The 17,406-nt window shown below is 42.8% G+C and overlaps 1 protein-coding gene and 1 pseudogene across 1 annotated transcript; both read left to right on the top strand.

The window, feature by feature from the left end:
• Positions 1-7,471: 7,471 nt before the first annotated feature.
• On the top strand, positions 7,472-11,099 carry LOC123127669 (outer envelope pore protein 37, chloroplastic). Its single transcript, XM_044547446.1, has 6 exons — positions 7,472-8,056; positions 8,301-8,390; positions 9,032-9,202; positions 9,286-9,380; positions 10,013-10,133; positions 10,762-11,099. The coding sequence occupies exons 1-6, from the start codon at positions 7,568-7,570 to the stop codon at positions 10,891-10,893; spliced, it is 1,098 nt and encodes a 365-aa protein (XP_044403381.1). The 5' UTR covers positions 7,472-7,567; the 3' UTR covers positions 10,894-11,099.
• A 3,512-nt stretch (positions 11,100-14,611) lies between these two features.
• On the top strand, positions 14,612-15,206 carry LOC123129619 (norbelladine synthase-like; annotated as a pseudogene).
• Positions 15,207-17,406: the final 2,200 nt, after the last annotated feature.

Here is a 17,406-nt window from a genome sequence, read left to right on the forward strand (position 1 = left end):
CTTGCTCAGGAGGTGTATATGTTTTAATATTGATTTTACGAACCACAGTTGAAGCTTTAGCATGATCCTTTATCCTAACAGGGAAAGGTGGTTTCTCAACATAACAAGTAGGAACAATAGGATCATTATAAGTGACAGTCTTTTCTTCAAATTTAATTGGTGCAGCTACTTTTACTTCTATGTGAGGATGATATTTAAACCACTTCTCCTTAGGGAGATCAACATAAGTAGCAAAAGATTCACAGAAAGAAGCTACTATCTCAGAATCAAGTCCATATTTAGTGCTAAACTTACGGAAAATATCGGTATCCATAAAAGATTTAACACAATCAAACTTAGGTGTCATACCTGACTCCTTACCTTTGTTGAGATCCCAATCTTTAGAGTTGCGTTTAATTCTATCCAATAAATCCCATCTAAATCCAATAGTCTTCATCATAAAAGAGCCAGCACAAGAAGTATCGAGCATGGTGCGATTATTTTCAGAAAGCTGAGCATAAATTTTTTGAAGGATTGTTTCTCTTGGGAGATCATGATTGGGGCATGAATATAACATTGATTTAATCCTCCCCCAAGCTTGAGCGATGCTTTCTCCTTCGCGAGGCCAAAAATTATATATATAATTGCGGTCACGATGAACAAGATGCATAGGGTAATACTTTTGATGAAATTCCAATTTCAATCTTCTATAGTTCCATGATCTCGTATCATCACATAGCCTATACCATGTTAATGCGTCTCCCTTCAAAGATAAAGGGAAGACCTTCTTCTTAGCAACATCATCGGGTATACCTGCAAGCTTAAATAATCCACAAACTTCATCCACATATATTAGGTGTTCATCAGGATGCTTTGTTCCATCTCCTGTAAAAGGATTAGCTAGCAGTTTTTCTATCATACTCGAAGGATACTCATAAGGAATTTCATTTTCAATAGGTTCAGTAGGTTGAGGAGCAACTCTTTGCTCTACTGGTCGGGGTGAAGATACCCCGAACAAGCCCCTCAGAGGATTACTTTCCATAGTAACAAGTGACAGTAAATTTCAGCACACTATATAAATTTTTCCTTACCAAATTCCACCTACCAAAGGCGCTTCACTCCCCGGCAACGGTGCCAGAAAAGAGTCTTGATGACCCACAAGTATAGGGGATCTATCGTAGTCCTTTCGATAAGTAAAAGTGTCGAACCCAATGAGGAGCAGAAGGAAATGATAAGTGGTTTTCAGCAAGGTATTCTCTGCAAGTACTGAAATAAGCAGTAACAGATAGTTTTGTGATAAGATAATTTGTAATGAGCAACAAGTAACAAAAGTAAATAAAGTGCAGCAAGGAGGCCCAATCCTTTTTGTAGCAAAGGACAAGCCTGGACAAACTCTTATATAAGGAAAAGCGCTCCCGAGGACACATGGGAATATCGTCAAGCTAGTTTTCATCACGTTCATATGATTCGCGTTCGGTACTTTGATAATTTGACATGTGGGTGGACCAGTGCTTGGGTGCTGTTATTACTTGAACAAGCATCCCACTTATGATTAACCTCTATTGCAAGCATCCGCAACTACAACAAAAGTATTAAGGTAAACCTAATCATAGCATGAAACATATGGATCCAAATCAGCCCCTTACGAAGCAATGCATAAACTAGGGTTTAAGCTTCTGTCACTCTAGCAACCCACCATCTACTTATTACTTCCCAATGCCTTCCTCTAGGCCCAAATAATGGTGAAGTGTTATGTAGTCGACGTTCACATAACACCACTAGAGGCTAGACAACATACATCTCATCAAAATATCGAACGAATACCACATTCACATGACTACTAATAGCAAGACTTCTCCCTTGTCCTCAGGAACAAACGTAACTACTCACAAAGCATATTCATGTTCAAAATCAGAGGGGTAATAATATGCATAAAGGATCTGAACATATGATCTTCCACCAATTAAACCAACTAGTATCAACTACAAGGAGTAATTAACACTACTAGCAACCTACTAACACCAATCCCGGACTTGGAGACAAGAATTGGATACAAGATATGAACTAGGGTTTTGAGATGAGATGGTGCTGATGAAGATGTTGATGGAGATTGCCCTCTCCCGATGAGAGGAGCGTTGGTGATGATGATGGCGATGATTTCCCCCTCCGGGAGGGAAGTTTCCCCGGCAGAACAACTCTCCCGGAGCCCTAGATTGGTTCCGCCTCGTGGCGGCGGAGTTTCGTCCCGAAATGTTGCTTCTGACTTTTTTTCTCGATGAAAGACTTCATATAGCAGAAGATGGTCATCGGAGAGCCACCAGGGAGCCCACGAGGTAGGGGGCGCGCCCTAGGGGGGGCACCCTCATGGACAGGGTGTGGGCCCCCTGGTCTTCATCTTTGGCGAGGATTTTTCATTATTTATTATAAGGTATTCCGTGGAGTTTCAGGACTTTTGGAGTTGTGCAGAATAGGTCTCTAATATTTGCTCCTTTTCCAGCCCAAAATTCCAGCTGCCAGCATTCTCCCTCCTTATGTAAACCTTGTAAAATAAGAGAGAATAGCCATAAGTATTGTGACATAATGTGAAATAACAGCCCATAATGCAATAAATATCGATATAAAAGCATGATGCAAAATGGACGTATCACATATCCTGGGGACTACGCACACAACCAAGAGCAAGAGAATTAAACCATAGCTCAGCATCACCCTTTAATGAGAAAGGGAACAATTTAAGAATATAGTAATAGCGATTTTTTCCTCATGGGCAAATAGGGTGGCTATATCATTCAATTTCGTAAGATGTGCCACAATAATTTCCGATTCATAACCATAGAAAGGATCAGATTCAACCAAAGTAATTAACTCAGGATCGACAGAGAATTCATAATCCTTGTCAGTAACAAAGATAGGTGAAGTAGCAAAATTGGATCATATTTCATTCTAGCATTCAAAGATTTTTCTTTCAGCTTAGCTAACAGTTTCTTGAGATCTTCTCTATCATTGCAAGCAAAGAAGTCTCTAGCAGTTTCTTCATCCATAACATAACCCTAAGGTACAACAGGCAATTCATATCTAGGGGAGAATCATAATCATCAGTTTCAGTAATTTCATTCTCTCCAACCCTATCAAGTTGTTCATCAAGAAATTCATCTAGTGGCACAGTATTATCTAGCAGAGAAGTAGTTTCATCATAAGCATCATGCATAGCAAAAGTGGCATCATCAATAACATGCGACATATCAGAATCAATAGCAGATGTAGGTGTCGCAAGTTTACTCAAAACAGAAGGAGAATCAAGTGCAGAGCTAGATGGCAGTTCCTTACCTCCCCTCGTAGTTGAGGGAAAAATCTTAGTTCTTCGATCTTTCAAGTTCCTCATAGTGTTCAACAGATATAAATCCCAAGTGACGCAGAGAATAGAGCTATGCTCCCCGGCAACGGCGCCAGAAAAAGGTCTTCATAACCCACAAGTATAGGGGATCACAACAGTTTTCGAGGGTAGAGTATTCAACCCAAATTTATTGATTCGACACAAGGGGGGCCAAAGAATATTATTGAGTATTAGCAGTTGAGTTGTCAATTCAACCACACCTGAAAGACTTAATATCTGCAGCAAAATATTTAGTAGCAAAGTAGTATGGAAGTAACGACAACAGTGGCAGAAGTAACGGTAGCAGTGTTGTAGCAATTGTAACAGTGGCAACGACAAAGTAATAAAGTAAAGATCAATATGTGAAAAGCTCGTAGGCAATGGATCAATGATGGATAATTTTGTCGAATGGCATTCATCATGCAACAGTTATAACATAGGGTGACACAGAACTAGCTCCAGTTCATCAATATAATGTAGGGATGTATTCCGAATATAGTCATACGTGCTTATGGAAAAGAACTTGCATGACATCTTTTTCCATACCCTCCCGTGACAGCGGGGTCCTATTGGAAACTAAGGGATATTAAGCATTAGCACTTAGTGAATATATGAGCTCCTCAAACTACGGTCATCACTGGGAGTGGTCCCGACTATTGTCACTCCGGGGTTGCCAGATCATAACACATAGTAAGTGACTATAACTTGCAATATTGGACCAAGAACACAAATATATTCATGAAAACATAATAGGTTCAGATCTGAAACCATAGCACTCGGGCCCTAGTGACAAGCATTAGGCATAGCAAACTCATAGCAACATCAATCTTAGAACATAGTGGATACTAGGGATCAAACCCTAACAAAACTGACTCGATTACATGGTAAATCTCATCCAACCCATCACGGTCCAGCAAGCCTACGATGGAATTACTCACGTATGGCGGTGAGCATCATGAAATTGGTGATGGGGGATGGTTGATGATGACGATGGTGACGATTTCCCCTCTTCGGAGCCCCGAACGGACTCCAGATCTGCCCTCCCAAGGAAGAACAGGGCTTGGCGGCGTCTTCGCATCGTAAAACGCGATAAATCCTTCTCTCTGATTTTTTCTCCCCGAACGTGAATATATGGAGTTGAAGTTAAGGTCGGTGGAGGTCCAGGGGGCCCACAAGGATGGGTGGCGCGCCCCCACCCTTGTGGCCAGGGTGTGGGCCCCCTTCACTTGATTCTTTCGCCAATATTTTTTATTAATACCAAAACTTATCTCCGTGAAGTTTAAGGTCATTCCGAGAACTTTTTATTCTGCACAAAAATAACACCATGGCAATTTTGCTGAAAATAGCATCAGTCTGGGTTAGTTCCATTCAAATCATGCAAGTTAGAGTCAAAAATAAGGGCAAAAGAGTTTGAGAAAGTAGATACGACGGAGACGTATCAGGCAGCGCCTCGAGTCCTGTGAGCCGGTTTGTGTCCCATATCTCACTCTACCTCGCAGCTTCACTCTGAGGGGCTCAGCCGCCCGCCAGACTTGAGCTACATGTAATTGTACACATGCATGACACCGGCAAAGATTTTTATTAGGTTTGACGCTGCATGTAATTGTATAGATTTGAGAATTCATAATTTAAAGTATCTGATCATGAAAGAGGATAATTGAGGTATCCGGTTGTGGAAGAGGAAATTTTAGATGTGATTGGTCACTCTCCATGCGACGCGGAGCCAGATTTGGTATGGGCGTGTTTGGCAGCCGTAGTGACTGGGCATGGCTAGCTCAAGTCTGGCTCACATGAGGCTGGCTGAGCAAATGCGGCCTCTAAACCAACATCTGCAACCTGTTTGGTTGCCGGCATTTAGTTCTCACGCATTAGGGGCTAGCTTAGCACACGGTTTTTGGTAGCCCGCATTATTTGAACTCACACATAAGCCCGAAGTTTGGTTGCATGCAACGCCTGTTGTCCGATAACCTCTTCGGTGTGGTGGTGAGGTTACCTGCACACATCGGCATCAGGAAGAACAGACACAACAAAACATAGTAGTACTAGTAGTTATAAATATTGTGGCACACATAAATGGACAAGTTCAAACGCAAATCAGTTCGATATTTAACTAACGCAACTGGAGCATACGAGGGGCTGTCCTAGGCGTTCACGGCGAAGGCGGCGTCGTGCCTCCCCCACCTTGTCACCACTTCAATGTCATCGTCATTGAAGACGATGACCTTCAACATGTCGGGTGTCAGCAGCTTGAAGGTCACCATGAAGCCTATCTTGATCTGATGGATGGCGGCGAAGGTGGCCCAACCCTGATCTTGGGTGACCCTGCCATTCAACAGCCGGACAATGACCTTCTAGAAGCAGCCGCTATTTGTCTTCAGCTTGAACTCATGCGGCACGAACGGGAAGTGCCTCGTGAAGTCCAACGACATAGGTATGGCCTCAAGCTGGGGGGCCAGGATCACCTTGTAGAAGGTGGTTGGCCCTCCCACCTCATGGTAGTGGCCGTAGTTCCGACGCTTGCCGGTGGGGCACCTCCGACACGTCGTCATCCGTGCCCGGGCTTTGGACGTGCGTCACCTCTGAGGGCGGCACCTCATCCTTGCCCTTGTCCTGCTCCTTGGATGGCACCACCTCCTTTCCCTTGTTCTCTGTGTCGATCTGCATTATGAAGAGGTTCAAATGTTGGGTTAGCATCTGCATTATGAATGTTGCAACATTGCTATTAAAACCTATGCTTGTGTGCCCCTTTATTAACCCAACTTGTTGGTCACCACTTACCCAGTCTCCCACTCTTCCTCCAACCTAACACCATGAACCCCAAACCCAACCCCAATGCCAACCCCTTCCCTTGGGGCATTGGATGGATGGCTTTCTTCCTAGGGTGCTCACTGGGTGACCGCACCAAGTTTAAGAACACCATGGAAGTGTGCTCAAACTTTTTTTTTGCGGATAAGTGTGCTCAAACTTCAGCAGCATGGACGAGTTGCACAAAGAGTCGGACGTTGTGATGAAGAAGGTGACCTCGGAGGAGTTGAAGACACTAATTCCTGACCCAGCGAAGGGTGCTATGTCAGTCGACATACTTCGCTAGGCCATGAATCAGGCTGAATCTGACGACGCTGGACAAAGAGCAAAGTGGCCAAGTACAGACAATACCGACATCCTCATGACCATCGTGTTGGCGTGTACTTCACCACAAAAATTGTGCCTATGGAAGGGGAAGAAGAGGATGCGTGGCGATGATTGTGAGGGCGCCGGAGCCAGGAAACGGAAGCATGCCAATCGAGGTGGACTCCGACGAGGAAGAAGAGACGGTGGTGCAGGAGAAGACCAAGACCAAGGCCACCCGCTGCTCCAATCGCCTCGAGGGTGCCCAAGGCTAAGATCCGTGCGTACTATGTAAGATGAACCCTAATCCCCATTACTATTGTACTCAATCCGGATCTGAAACCTCACATATGTATCGGAAGTCATGACGATGTTATGGTCGCTTCTATGGTGTTTACCCCGATTCCCGGTTCCCCTATCGCGGATCGAATCAATGCGATGTAGTAGCGCGAGGAGGGGGGAAATAGCTTACCGCCATTGCCGAAGTGCTGCTGCTGCGGATGTCAGTGAAGGTGGTCGGAGGTCGACTTGCCGTTCTTCGATCTGCTTCACCGCCGCCGTCGCCGCCGTCGGTAAGAGTGGGGAGAGGGGAGAGCGAGCGATGAGGGAAGGTGAGGGTAATACTGTCGGCGCTTCGGGAAGCAACGCAGCTTCTGGGGTGGCTCCTCGCATGCAGCCCCCGTCGCCCACATGCCTCGCTCGGGCCTGACTCGCGAGAAACTATCGATTCGAGCGTAGCTCGCGAGCCTGACTCGAGAGTGCTTTAAAGTTCGTGTGATATAGGCTGAACGGTGTATTCAGGCCAACCAAACAGTCCAAACTCTTCTCACCCAGACCTGGTTGGGCCTTATGCGGGCAATCAAACGTGCAGTGTATCGTGCTGCTGTCATGTACACCCATTGCAATGTCGTCATGAGGAAGTGAGGAAGCATGTTTGTTTCAGAATAGGCCAGAAGAAATAAGGTTCTAATTATAAATGGCCAAGAATTCCCAACTTCCAAGCCCTCCGCAGTCCGCACCCGAGGTCCCACAAGATTTCCACTTCCCTCTTCCTCCATTCGATTCTTCACACCGCTCACCCCGCCGCTTCCCTTGCTTCCTCCGCCCATGGCCGCCGCCACCGCCACCACTTCCTCATCCTCGTCCACCCCCAAGAACCCTAACCCTTTCAATCTGCCTCCATGGCTCCGCTGCCCCCTCACCTTCCTCTACCCGCCCCCTCCCCCTCCCCCGCCGCCCCCTCCCCCGTCGCCCCCACCACCCCCGCCCCCGGAGCCGACGGTGGTGGCTCCAGCGCAGCGGTACAGGAGGCCGGGGCTGCGGGTGACCACGGAGTACGACAGCGAGGAGGCCTTGTTTGCGCACAAGGTGTCGTGCAAGCTCGCGGGGGGTCTCGCCAAGCTGCGGCTGTCGTTCCAGAGCGACCAGCAGGGCCACGGAGAGGACCCGCGGCAGCTCTTCGGGGCGCCGGTGCTGTCGTTCGTCACCAAGCACTTCTCCGCGATGTATGACGTTGAGGGCCGCAACGCGCTGCTCCGTGGTAACGCTTCGCTCCCCGGTGGCGCCGTCCAGCTTCGCGCCTCGCACGATGTCAAGGTATTATAGCGCTTCTATATTGAAATTGCACCTCCATTTCAACGTTGGTTAGTTACACAATTCTCGTTGACGGACCTATGATGTCTGTGTCTGCGTTTATGTTACTTTTGACGATGGAAAGTGTATCTGTATTATTCTGTTCACTCACTGATAAAGTTTCACACCTTTAGTCTTCTGAGTTTAAACTGCTACTGGTACCTACATAGTTCTTTTTTCGTTATAATAGCACTTGTTATATTCCCAGGAGCAAGAAGGAGAAGTTTCAGTAATAACTAGGTTGGGTGATCCGTCTTATAGACTTGAGATATCATCTTTGGTGCCTTACAGTGGTTTGGTGAGTACACACATACTCCTACATGTTTTCTTTTTCTATGTTCTGTGATTGGAATAAATGTATTGTGCTGTTGAGCAATTCCAACAAGGTTCATTTTCTACCTTAAAATACAAATTTGATCATTGTTAGCACAAAATGTATTATAGTCGTCACTCCTTTATTCCTCAGAAATTATTTATGCCACTTGAGATAAAGTAGTATAATTTGCTAGCATATTGAAAAGATTGAATAGTCGTAAAATGTTTGCGAAAGTTGGTCTGAAAGTCCATGTTATTTAGTAAGTTACAGCTTACAACTGTACTCTATTGTTCTACTCATGTATGCAGTATAGCGTGCATGATCTTTGAGGCCGCCTATATCCAGATTGTCGCTCCTTTAGGTGCTATTTCAGATTTTAAACATTAGCTATTGTATTGAAAACATTGAGCGGTCGTATAATGTTTTTAAAGGTTTTATATGAAATCATGTGCTATTTGTTTCATTGCTATATTTGTTTATACTCAGTAGACTATGTGTCCTAAGCTGGAAGATGTTTTTGAATGCTGTAGACATATGTTCTTAGCAACAAGAATCTGTGCATATTTCCTAGAATTTGGAATAAAACTCTGTCAACTGTTTAGTTAACCCTGATACCTGTGCAGCCAAGAGCAACACTCCACTTTCCAATTGGTCAAGTTTCAGTGGAAGAGAGGACAAATGAAGAAGACCAAAAAATGTTGTCAGTGTATGGGATTGCGAAAACTGATTTTTTAGACGGCATTCTTACTGCTCAATACAATGAAAATGATTTGAATCTAAGATATTGTTATAAGGTGAATTATGTCTAATGTTGTACTTTGTTCAGTTTTCGGACCTTCTGTTTTATCTGATTCGATTTGTCCATTCTCTATGGCAGGACAATGAATTAACTTTAGTTCCCAGCGTCTCCTTGCCTTCCAATGCAGTATCCCTAGACTTCAAAAGGCGTTTTGGTTCTTCTGATAAGTTAAGGTCAGCATACTGTCTTTGTTGCTTTGCTCATTAGCATATGTATCCACCGACCATTTCTTCTCCCGAAATCTCTACAGTATTAATGTGTCTGGTCTTGAATCCTCCAAGTTTCTATGAATACATGTGCGAATTGAGTTCTCCACGTTTTTATGTAATTCTGTGCACAACATCCATCAAGATTCTGCAATTGTCGAGCATGTTCATAATCCTACCTTCAGGGGCTCCTATGTTAACAAGATGACCTGGACAGCAGGGTACTCATGAATCTTAATACTGCAAAATGCAACATGTTCTGTGTGCCTTTTTTGGGATAGAGCAGTGAAGGCTATTGTGTTAACTGCTCTTAACTTTGGCATACTTAATTAATTGTGTATAGTAGTTTTCTTCTCTCTAGAAATGTCAGATATTGAGATTCACTTTGGTTAGTCTATTTCCTACAATTATTTGACATATAGTTCCAGTTTATAAGGAGGACTTGAACAACATGTTGCCAAAGTAAAACTTTAACCAAAGTATGAAATATAGTCTGCAAGTAGGCAAGAATCTGTATTGGACATACATCTTATGTGTCTTTTTAAAGTTAGTTTATTTTCCAGTGAATCTTTCTGTGCTGATTTCTCTCTTCCTTTCAGCTATCATTTTAACTTTGACACTGATGAATGGAATGCTGTTTATAAGCATACAATTGGTAAAAATTATAAACTGAAAGCTGGTTATGATTCAGAGGTGCGAGTTGGATGGGCTTCCATCTGGGTATGTACATTTTGGCAACTCAGTTTTGCTCATCATCCTGTCTTACTTACTATTGGAGTATGTGAATTAGAAATAGGCAGAATTAGCAACTCACTTTTTGCTATCCCTTAATGGTTGCATGTTAAAAATCCTGATTCGTCTGAATATTTCAGCTGGGTTTGTCAATTTACTATGTCATATTGAGCAGAGCTCTAATACTTCTTTTCTTAACATTGACATAAGGATCGTGTCTGCCTGTCTGGATATGTAGCTTTTACCTAATTCTGAACCCTGGAATACGCGAGCTTGCTAAGTTTGATTGTTGTTTTTGTTACCTGAACCATCCTTGTATAGCATAAGCACATGTTATTGAGAGAACGATCATTAGATACAGCAATATTTCATGTACTGCATGTTTAAAATTCGACAATTATGATTGGTATTCCATTGAGGCATGTGGTAACAGAGCTGTTTGAGAGTATTTTAAGACTGTAACAGAGCTTTGTTTTAACACTTATCTCTGCAACAGTCAAAGCCTGACTTCACATCATATATCCATTTGAACTGTCAAATCATTCGTCTTCGGTTTAAAAAATGCACGACCTTTTTGATCTATCCATGAACCTGAACACATAGTTTTGGATGTTAGGCTGGGCAAGAAGAGGGTAAAGCAAAGACTGCACCTATGAAGATGAAGGTTCAGCTTATGCTTCAGGTTCCCCAGGATAATATTCGCAATCCTTCTTTACTATTTCGAGTGAAGAAAAGGTGGGATCTGTAGAGTGGAGGCATTCCTCTGATACATTGCCGGGTACCGAGGCTTGGCCTGACCTATTCTTGTAAGGTGCATATGTCATCAATGGATACACATTCTGCAAGTCGTGCTATTTTATCATGTATTTTGGTTTATTGTACATAATGGCCACCAGTCCACTCTGGCTTCATGTAGGAAGTTAGTGTCTCATAATTTATTTATTTCTGGACCAAGCTTCCCTAGTATGGATGTTGTCACTGTAGTTGGTAATTCACAGATTCAATTGTGTCATTTTTTAACTTCGTAATTGATAGAGATTGAGCCGAGGCTAAGGGTGCATGCCCATGGTACCGTGAACTGGAACTTGACCTTTGGCTTAGTGCAATGTGAACGACAACAAAGCCTTTCAATTTCAAATAAGTTGGGGTAGGTTAGAGTTGAAACCCATACGATATCGGAATTTAGTCATGGTTTTGGCACTTGGATAACTAACTTTCTACGGACTGGTAGTGTCAAGTTTGGTCTACCCTGACCTCAGGGGCTGTTTGGTTTGTGACTAACTTTGTCAAAGATTGCCACACCTAAGGTTAGGCAAGTTTGACCAACTTAGGTGAGTGTTTGGTTCAAGCCACACCTTAGGCAAGCCACACTTGAACCCCACATGGCATACACACAAAAAGTGTGGCAAGATTCCTTTAGGCTTGTCAACTTGTGGCTCTTATTTTGATGAACTAATCTTAGTTAAGTTTGGCAAAAATATATGGTAAAGTATGACAATGCTAGTCCTAAAATCAAACAGCCTCTACATTATCTATGCGCAGGCGTTTCAGGAGTTCTACATTGTATATGTTTATGAACAGTCCCAGACAATAATGTTGGACAAGCTTCCAACTCATTAGGGTTTTGTTTCGGTACAACCCTTAAAAGTTTGCATGAATTTAAAGTTATACTTCAAAAGGTTATCACCATATTAGCTTGCAGATCAAACCTGGATACACGGGCTATGAAGTACCTTTTGATTGTAGGGGCACCTTCTAACATCTATAACTTTAATCTGCACCGAAATCCGTAAACTGTTCTAGGGGGTGTAACGGAAGCAAAGTTCACATCATCATTCCTCATCAGTCCTTTCTTATGTGGCCACATCTCAACGTGCGCATATCTACTACACTTAATTATTGGACATATCGCATACCATTTTCATTTTGCAAATTTCCGTTTCCGTTTTCATATTTCCTCTCCGTTTCCATTTTCCTCCGGAAAAGTGAAAACTTTTCACTCCATTTCCATCCCTACATGGATGATCACGAAGCACCATGAAGCCGAATGCCACTGACCCGAAGACCATCACCCTTAGACCAAGGAGGAGACTTCCATAGATCTCCCACACCTCGGCTGCTGGGAGGCCACTGCTGCGGAGCTACATGTACTTCGGGAAAAATTGTAGAGGCTTAAATTAAGTCGAGGGCACTCATTGTAGGGTAAGGAGTGCGACGATCCACATATATAGATTTCATTTCGTGTGAAATTGTATGATACTGTGTTCTGAGAATCTCTTGGTTGGGATGTCAACCCCAGTCCCGAGACCATCACATTACGTTTTCCTAAATATTGTGTTTATATGATATAGTCAACTATACGATTATACCACAACCATGAAATATTGTGCATGGGAATCTTTTTCCAGGGTACTACCCCTCGGTCCCTGCCAACATGGTGTTTATGTATTTTGAGATTAGCTTTGACCATCAGTTTAACCAGCAAAATATGAGTTATGTGTTGCAAAATTATAACTTGTGTCTATAGTTAAAATAATTTTAATCCATATAATTTTTATGACATATGATGACTCATATGTTACTGCTCAAATCGATTGTCCAAGTATTGTCACAAAATACTGATGCATATATTAGAAGCACAATAGAATGACGTAGGCGGGCTATATGAAATATCACATCAGATTTTTGCCTAGTTTAAGGAGAGAGAAGAGAAGTAAGCTATAAACTTACAACCGGTTGTAGCACGTGTCCCAACACTCTTTGCGAAGGAAAAAGATGGCCTAACACATCATACAAATATGACTTACTATTGTATAAGTAGGCAAAGAAGACATGTCAACTTCACATATTTCATTGTGGGTTGTACTAAAAGAGGGAGCCGGATCATTTAACGTACGGTCTCTGACGTTGAGCCATTGATGTGTGGGCCCGAGACCACATGTCAGTGGGCGCCATGGCACGTCAGGGGAGCCGCGTCCCTAAAAGAGATGGAGGGAGACGACCACTCCCTGTGGCCTATGCTTTGCTCTTTGTATCATTTCATAACTAAGATAGGAGAGCTTCCATTAATGGAGACAGCCTCTTATGTGACGATAGTTTGACCAATGTAGCAAGAGTTATATATCACACACAAAAAATATCAATGGAAACTTCACGTGTTATATTTATTTTCTGGTGGTGTATTTTCTGTGGCATACAAATTATATTACATTAGTTAAACCATCAATCTAAGGATACACTTGCGCCTTTTAAACCGGAAAGGAGGGAGAACATGACTAAAGAAACAACGAGAAGAACATTTCTGACAAAGTAACATCACACGAAGTATGAGGTGAGGTTTCAATACTGCTAGGCACGAGGAGAAGATTAACCTTCATGGGCAAGTGGTATCTAGAAGGACACCTTTCAGTATTTGTGATCGATGTTGTCGGAGATGATGATATCAATGAAGATGTGAATCGTTGAATCAAAGTTGGATTGATAAAATGATGCTAAGCTTTTGGTGACAAGAGCACCACAAAAGCTAAAAAGCAAATTCTATATGATGACGATTTAATTGCGATGTTGTATGGTGCACGAGGTTAGCAAACGTATTCGTTTCCCAGGTTTTTGTATCCGTTTCCGCTTCTGCAAAAAAATATGAAAACAAATATGGTAGCATCCAATTCCGTCCATTTCCGCGCCGTTTTCATCCCTATATCCATGTATTATCTGAGTAGAGTTGTGAGCGGGATGATACAATTCCATGTCTAATAACTCAGGTTCATTCTATAGTGTGTGCTTTGTCCGGTTTGCCATGTCTCTACACGGTTGAATAAGGTGAGAAAGTATGCACAGAAACATATATAACAGACTTATTTCCTGTGTACATGGATGAAAAGCTTCAATCTCCTGTACATATCTTTTTCTCTCCTTTTTTTGGATTTTTTCTGGGCCTCTGGTGGATTCACCTCGAAGTAATGTGTGTAATTCTGGGGATACGGTTGTGTACCTTGGAAAAAGATTTCCATGCAGTATTTATGGTTGTGGCATAATCATATAGTAGTAGTTTTTACACTCTACCCATATGAGCACATTCGAGAGACCGAATCGACATATCATCTTGACATTTATGAAGTCGTCGACGGGGTCTCCTCCCACTGAAAACGCATCGCCGGAAATTCTGAAATAAATTCAAAGATAATGAGAGCACCAGGAGTTGAACCACGATGGGTTGGGAATACCACTGTCCCTCTAACCATCTAACCATAGGTTGGTTCACATCATATAGTAGTAGTTGACAATATCATATAAACACAATATTTATAAAAATGTAATATGATGGTCTGGGATTGACATCCCAAGCAACAGATTCTCAGAACACAGTACCCTACAATTTCACATTAAATGAAATCTATATATGTGCACTGGCGCACTCCTTGACAAGCTACACAGAGGTCATGAAAATCAAGATTACTCTAGAAGCAATGAAAGGGAGCCTCTACCATGAGGGAAGACCGGCCTCCCGGCAGCTGAGGTGTGGGAGGTCTATGGAAGCCTCCTTCTTGGCCAGTTGATCCCTCAATTGCTTCTTGGCGTACTCTCGAAGGTTGAACTTGTGGTTGGAGATGGTGGTGTCATACCTGGTTAGAATCTGAGCCCATATACACCAACCAACAAGGTCTTTTTCCTCTCAGAATATGCATTCAACAACCCTTAGCTTCAGGCCGGTAATTAATTTCATTTAGGTGATTAATAATCCATGCTAGGAATCCCTGGATTGGAAATCAGAAAGAAAAGTTCATCAAGGTTGACAATGAAAACTTTGTCAAGGAGGCACTAGTAGTAGAAGGAGGTTTCCTCGAACTAGGATTTCTAAAGTAGTATTTGGTACGATTTGAGGTTGTGAGCGATGCAAATTAGACATCTACAATAAGATCAACCATCGACTATGAAGTTGGCGATGAGCACACGGGCATCGCATCCTTTGTCAGCACCAGTACTTTAGCTTGCCTTGCTGAGGCCATCACAAAGCATATCAAGGCACAGACGGAAGGTGGGCAAGGCCGCGAGCAAACTTGATAAGAACCAAGCATCCCACCAGGTCGTTGCATCCTTTGTAGTCTGTACCCACTGTTTTACTCCTTACATTTCTCGTATGTTTAGTTCCGCTTCCAGTGACCAGTCCCTTTGCAGTAGAAGCACTCAGACTCAAGCTTAGGTCCAGACTTGGGCTTCTTCACTTGAGCAACAATTTGCTTGCTATTCTTCTTGAAGTTCCCCTTCTTCCCTTTGCTCTTTTTCTTGAAACTAGTAGTCTTATTAACCATCAACACTTGATGCTCCTTCTTGATTTCTACCTCCGTAGCCTTTAGCATTGCGAAGAGCTCGGGAATTGTCTTATCCATCCCTTGCATATTATAGTACATCACAAAGTTTTTGTAGGTTGGTGGCAGTGATTGAAGGACTCTATCAATGACACTATCATCAGAAACATTAACTCCCAGTTGAGTCAAGTGGTTGTGGTACCCAGACATTCTGAGTATATGTTCACTGACAGAACTATCCTCCTCCATCTTGCAGCTATAGAACTTATTAGAGACTTCATATCTCTCAATTCGGGCATTTGCTTGAAATATTAACTTCAACTCCTGGAACATTTCATATGCTCCATGACGTTCAAAATGTCTTTGAAGTCCCGATTCTAAGTCGTAAAGCATGGCACACTAAACTATTGAGTAGTCATCAGCTTTGCTCTGCCAGACGTTCATAACGTCCGGAGTTGCTCCTGCAGCGGGTCTTGCACCTAGCGGTGCTTCCAGAACGTAATTCTTCTATGCAACAATGAGGATAATCCTCTAGTTACGGACCCAGTCTGTGTAGTTTCTACCATCTTTCAACTTAGCTTTCTCTAGGAACGCATTAAAATTCAAGGGAACGGTAGCACGGGTCATTGATCTACAACAACATAGACATGCAAATACTATCAGGTACTAAGTTCATGATAAATTAAAGTTCAATTAATCATATTACTTAAGAACTCCCACTTAGATAGACATCCCTCTAGTCATCTAAATGATCACATGATCCATATCAACTAAACCATGTCCGATCATCACGTGAGATGGAGTAGTTTTCAATGGTGAACATCACTATGTTGATCATATCTACTATATGATTCACGTTCGACCTTTCGGTCTCAGTGTTTCGAGGCCATATCTGCATATGCTAGGCTCGTCAAGTTTAACCCGAGTATTCTGCACATGCAAAACTGGCTTGCACCAGTTGTATGTGAATGTAGAGCTTATCACACCCGATCATCATGTGGTGTCTCGACACGACGAACTGTAGCAACGGTGCATACTCAGGGAAAACACTTGTACCTTGAAATTTAGTGAGGGATCATCTTATAATGCTACCGCCGTACTAAGAAAAATAAGATGCATAAAGGATAAACATCACATGCAATCAAAATATGTGACATGATATGGCCATCATTATCTTGTGCCTTTGATCTCCATCTCCAAAGCACCGTCATGATCTCCATCGTCACCAGCGTGACGCCTTGATCTCCATCGTAGCATCGTTGTCGTCTCGACAACTATTGCTTCTACGACTATCGCTACCGCTTAGTGATAAAGTAAAGCAATTACATGGCGATTGCATTTTATACAATAAAGCGACGACCATAAGGTTCCTGCCAGTTGGCGATAACTTTTACAAAACATGATCATCTCATACAACAATTTATATCTCATCATGTCTTGACCATATCACATCACAACATGCCCTGCAAAAACAAGTTAGACGTCCTCTACTTTGTAGTTGCAAGTTTTACGTGGCTGCTACGGGCTTCTAGCAAGAACTGTTCTTACCTACGCATCAAAACCACAACGATTTTTCGTCAAGTGTGCTATTTTAACCTTCAACAAGGACCGACCATAGTCAAACTCGATTCAACTAAAGTTGGAGAAACAGACACCCGCTAGCCACCTGTGTGCGAAGCACATCAGTAGAACCAGTCTCACGAACACGGTCATGTAATGTCGGTCCGGGCTGCTTCATCCAACAATACCGCCAAATCAAAGTAAGACGTTGGTGGTAAGCAGTATGACTATTATCGCCCACAACTCATTGTGTTCTACTCGGGCATATATGATCTACGCATAGACCTGGCTCGGATGCCACTGTTAGGGAACACACTATTTCAAAAAAAAATCCTACGATCACGCAAGATCTATCTAGGAGATGCATAGCAAAGAGAGGGGAGAGTGTGTCCACC

Source organism: Triticum aestivum, chromosome 6A, assembly GCF_018294505.1.
Source record: "Triticum aestivum cultivar Chinese Spring chromosome 6A, IWGSC CS RefSeq v2.1, whole genome shotgun sequence".
Lineage (NCBI taxonomy): Eukaryota > Viridiplantae > Streptophyta > Magnoliopsida > Poales > Poaceae > Triticum > Triticum aestivum.

Excerpts from the sequence above, each read along its gene's own strand:
- LOC123127669 (XM_044547446.1), top strand. The coding sequence starts at position 7,568 with ATGGCCGCCGCCACCGCCACCACTTCCTCATCCTCGTCCACCCCCAAG. Across the intron at positions 8,057-8,300 it reads GCGCCTCGCACGATGTCAAG|GAGCAAGAAGGAGAAGTTTC; the intron begins GTATTATAGCGC and ends TTATATTCCCAG. Across the intron at positions 9,381-10,012 it reads GGTTCTTCTGATAAGTTAAG|CTATCATTTTAACTTTGACA; the intron begins GTCAGCATACTG and ends TCTTCCTTTCAG.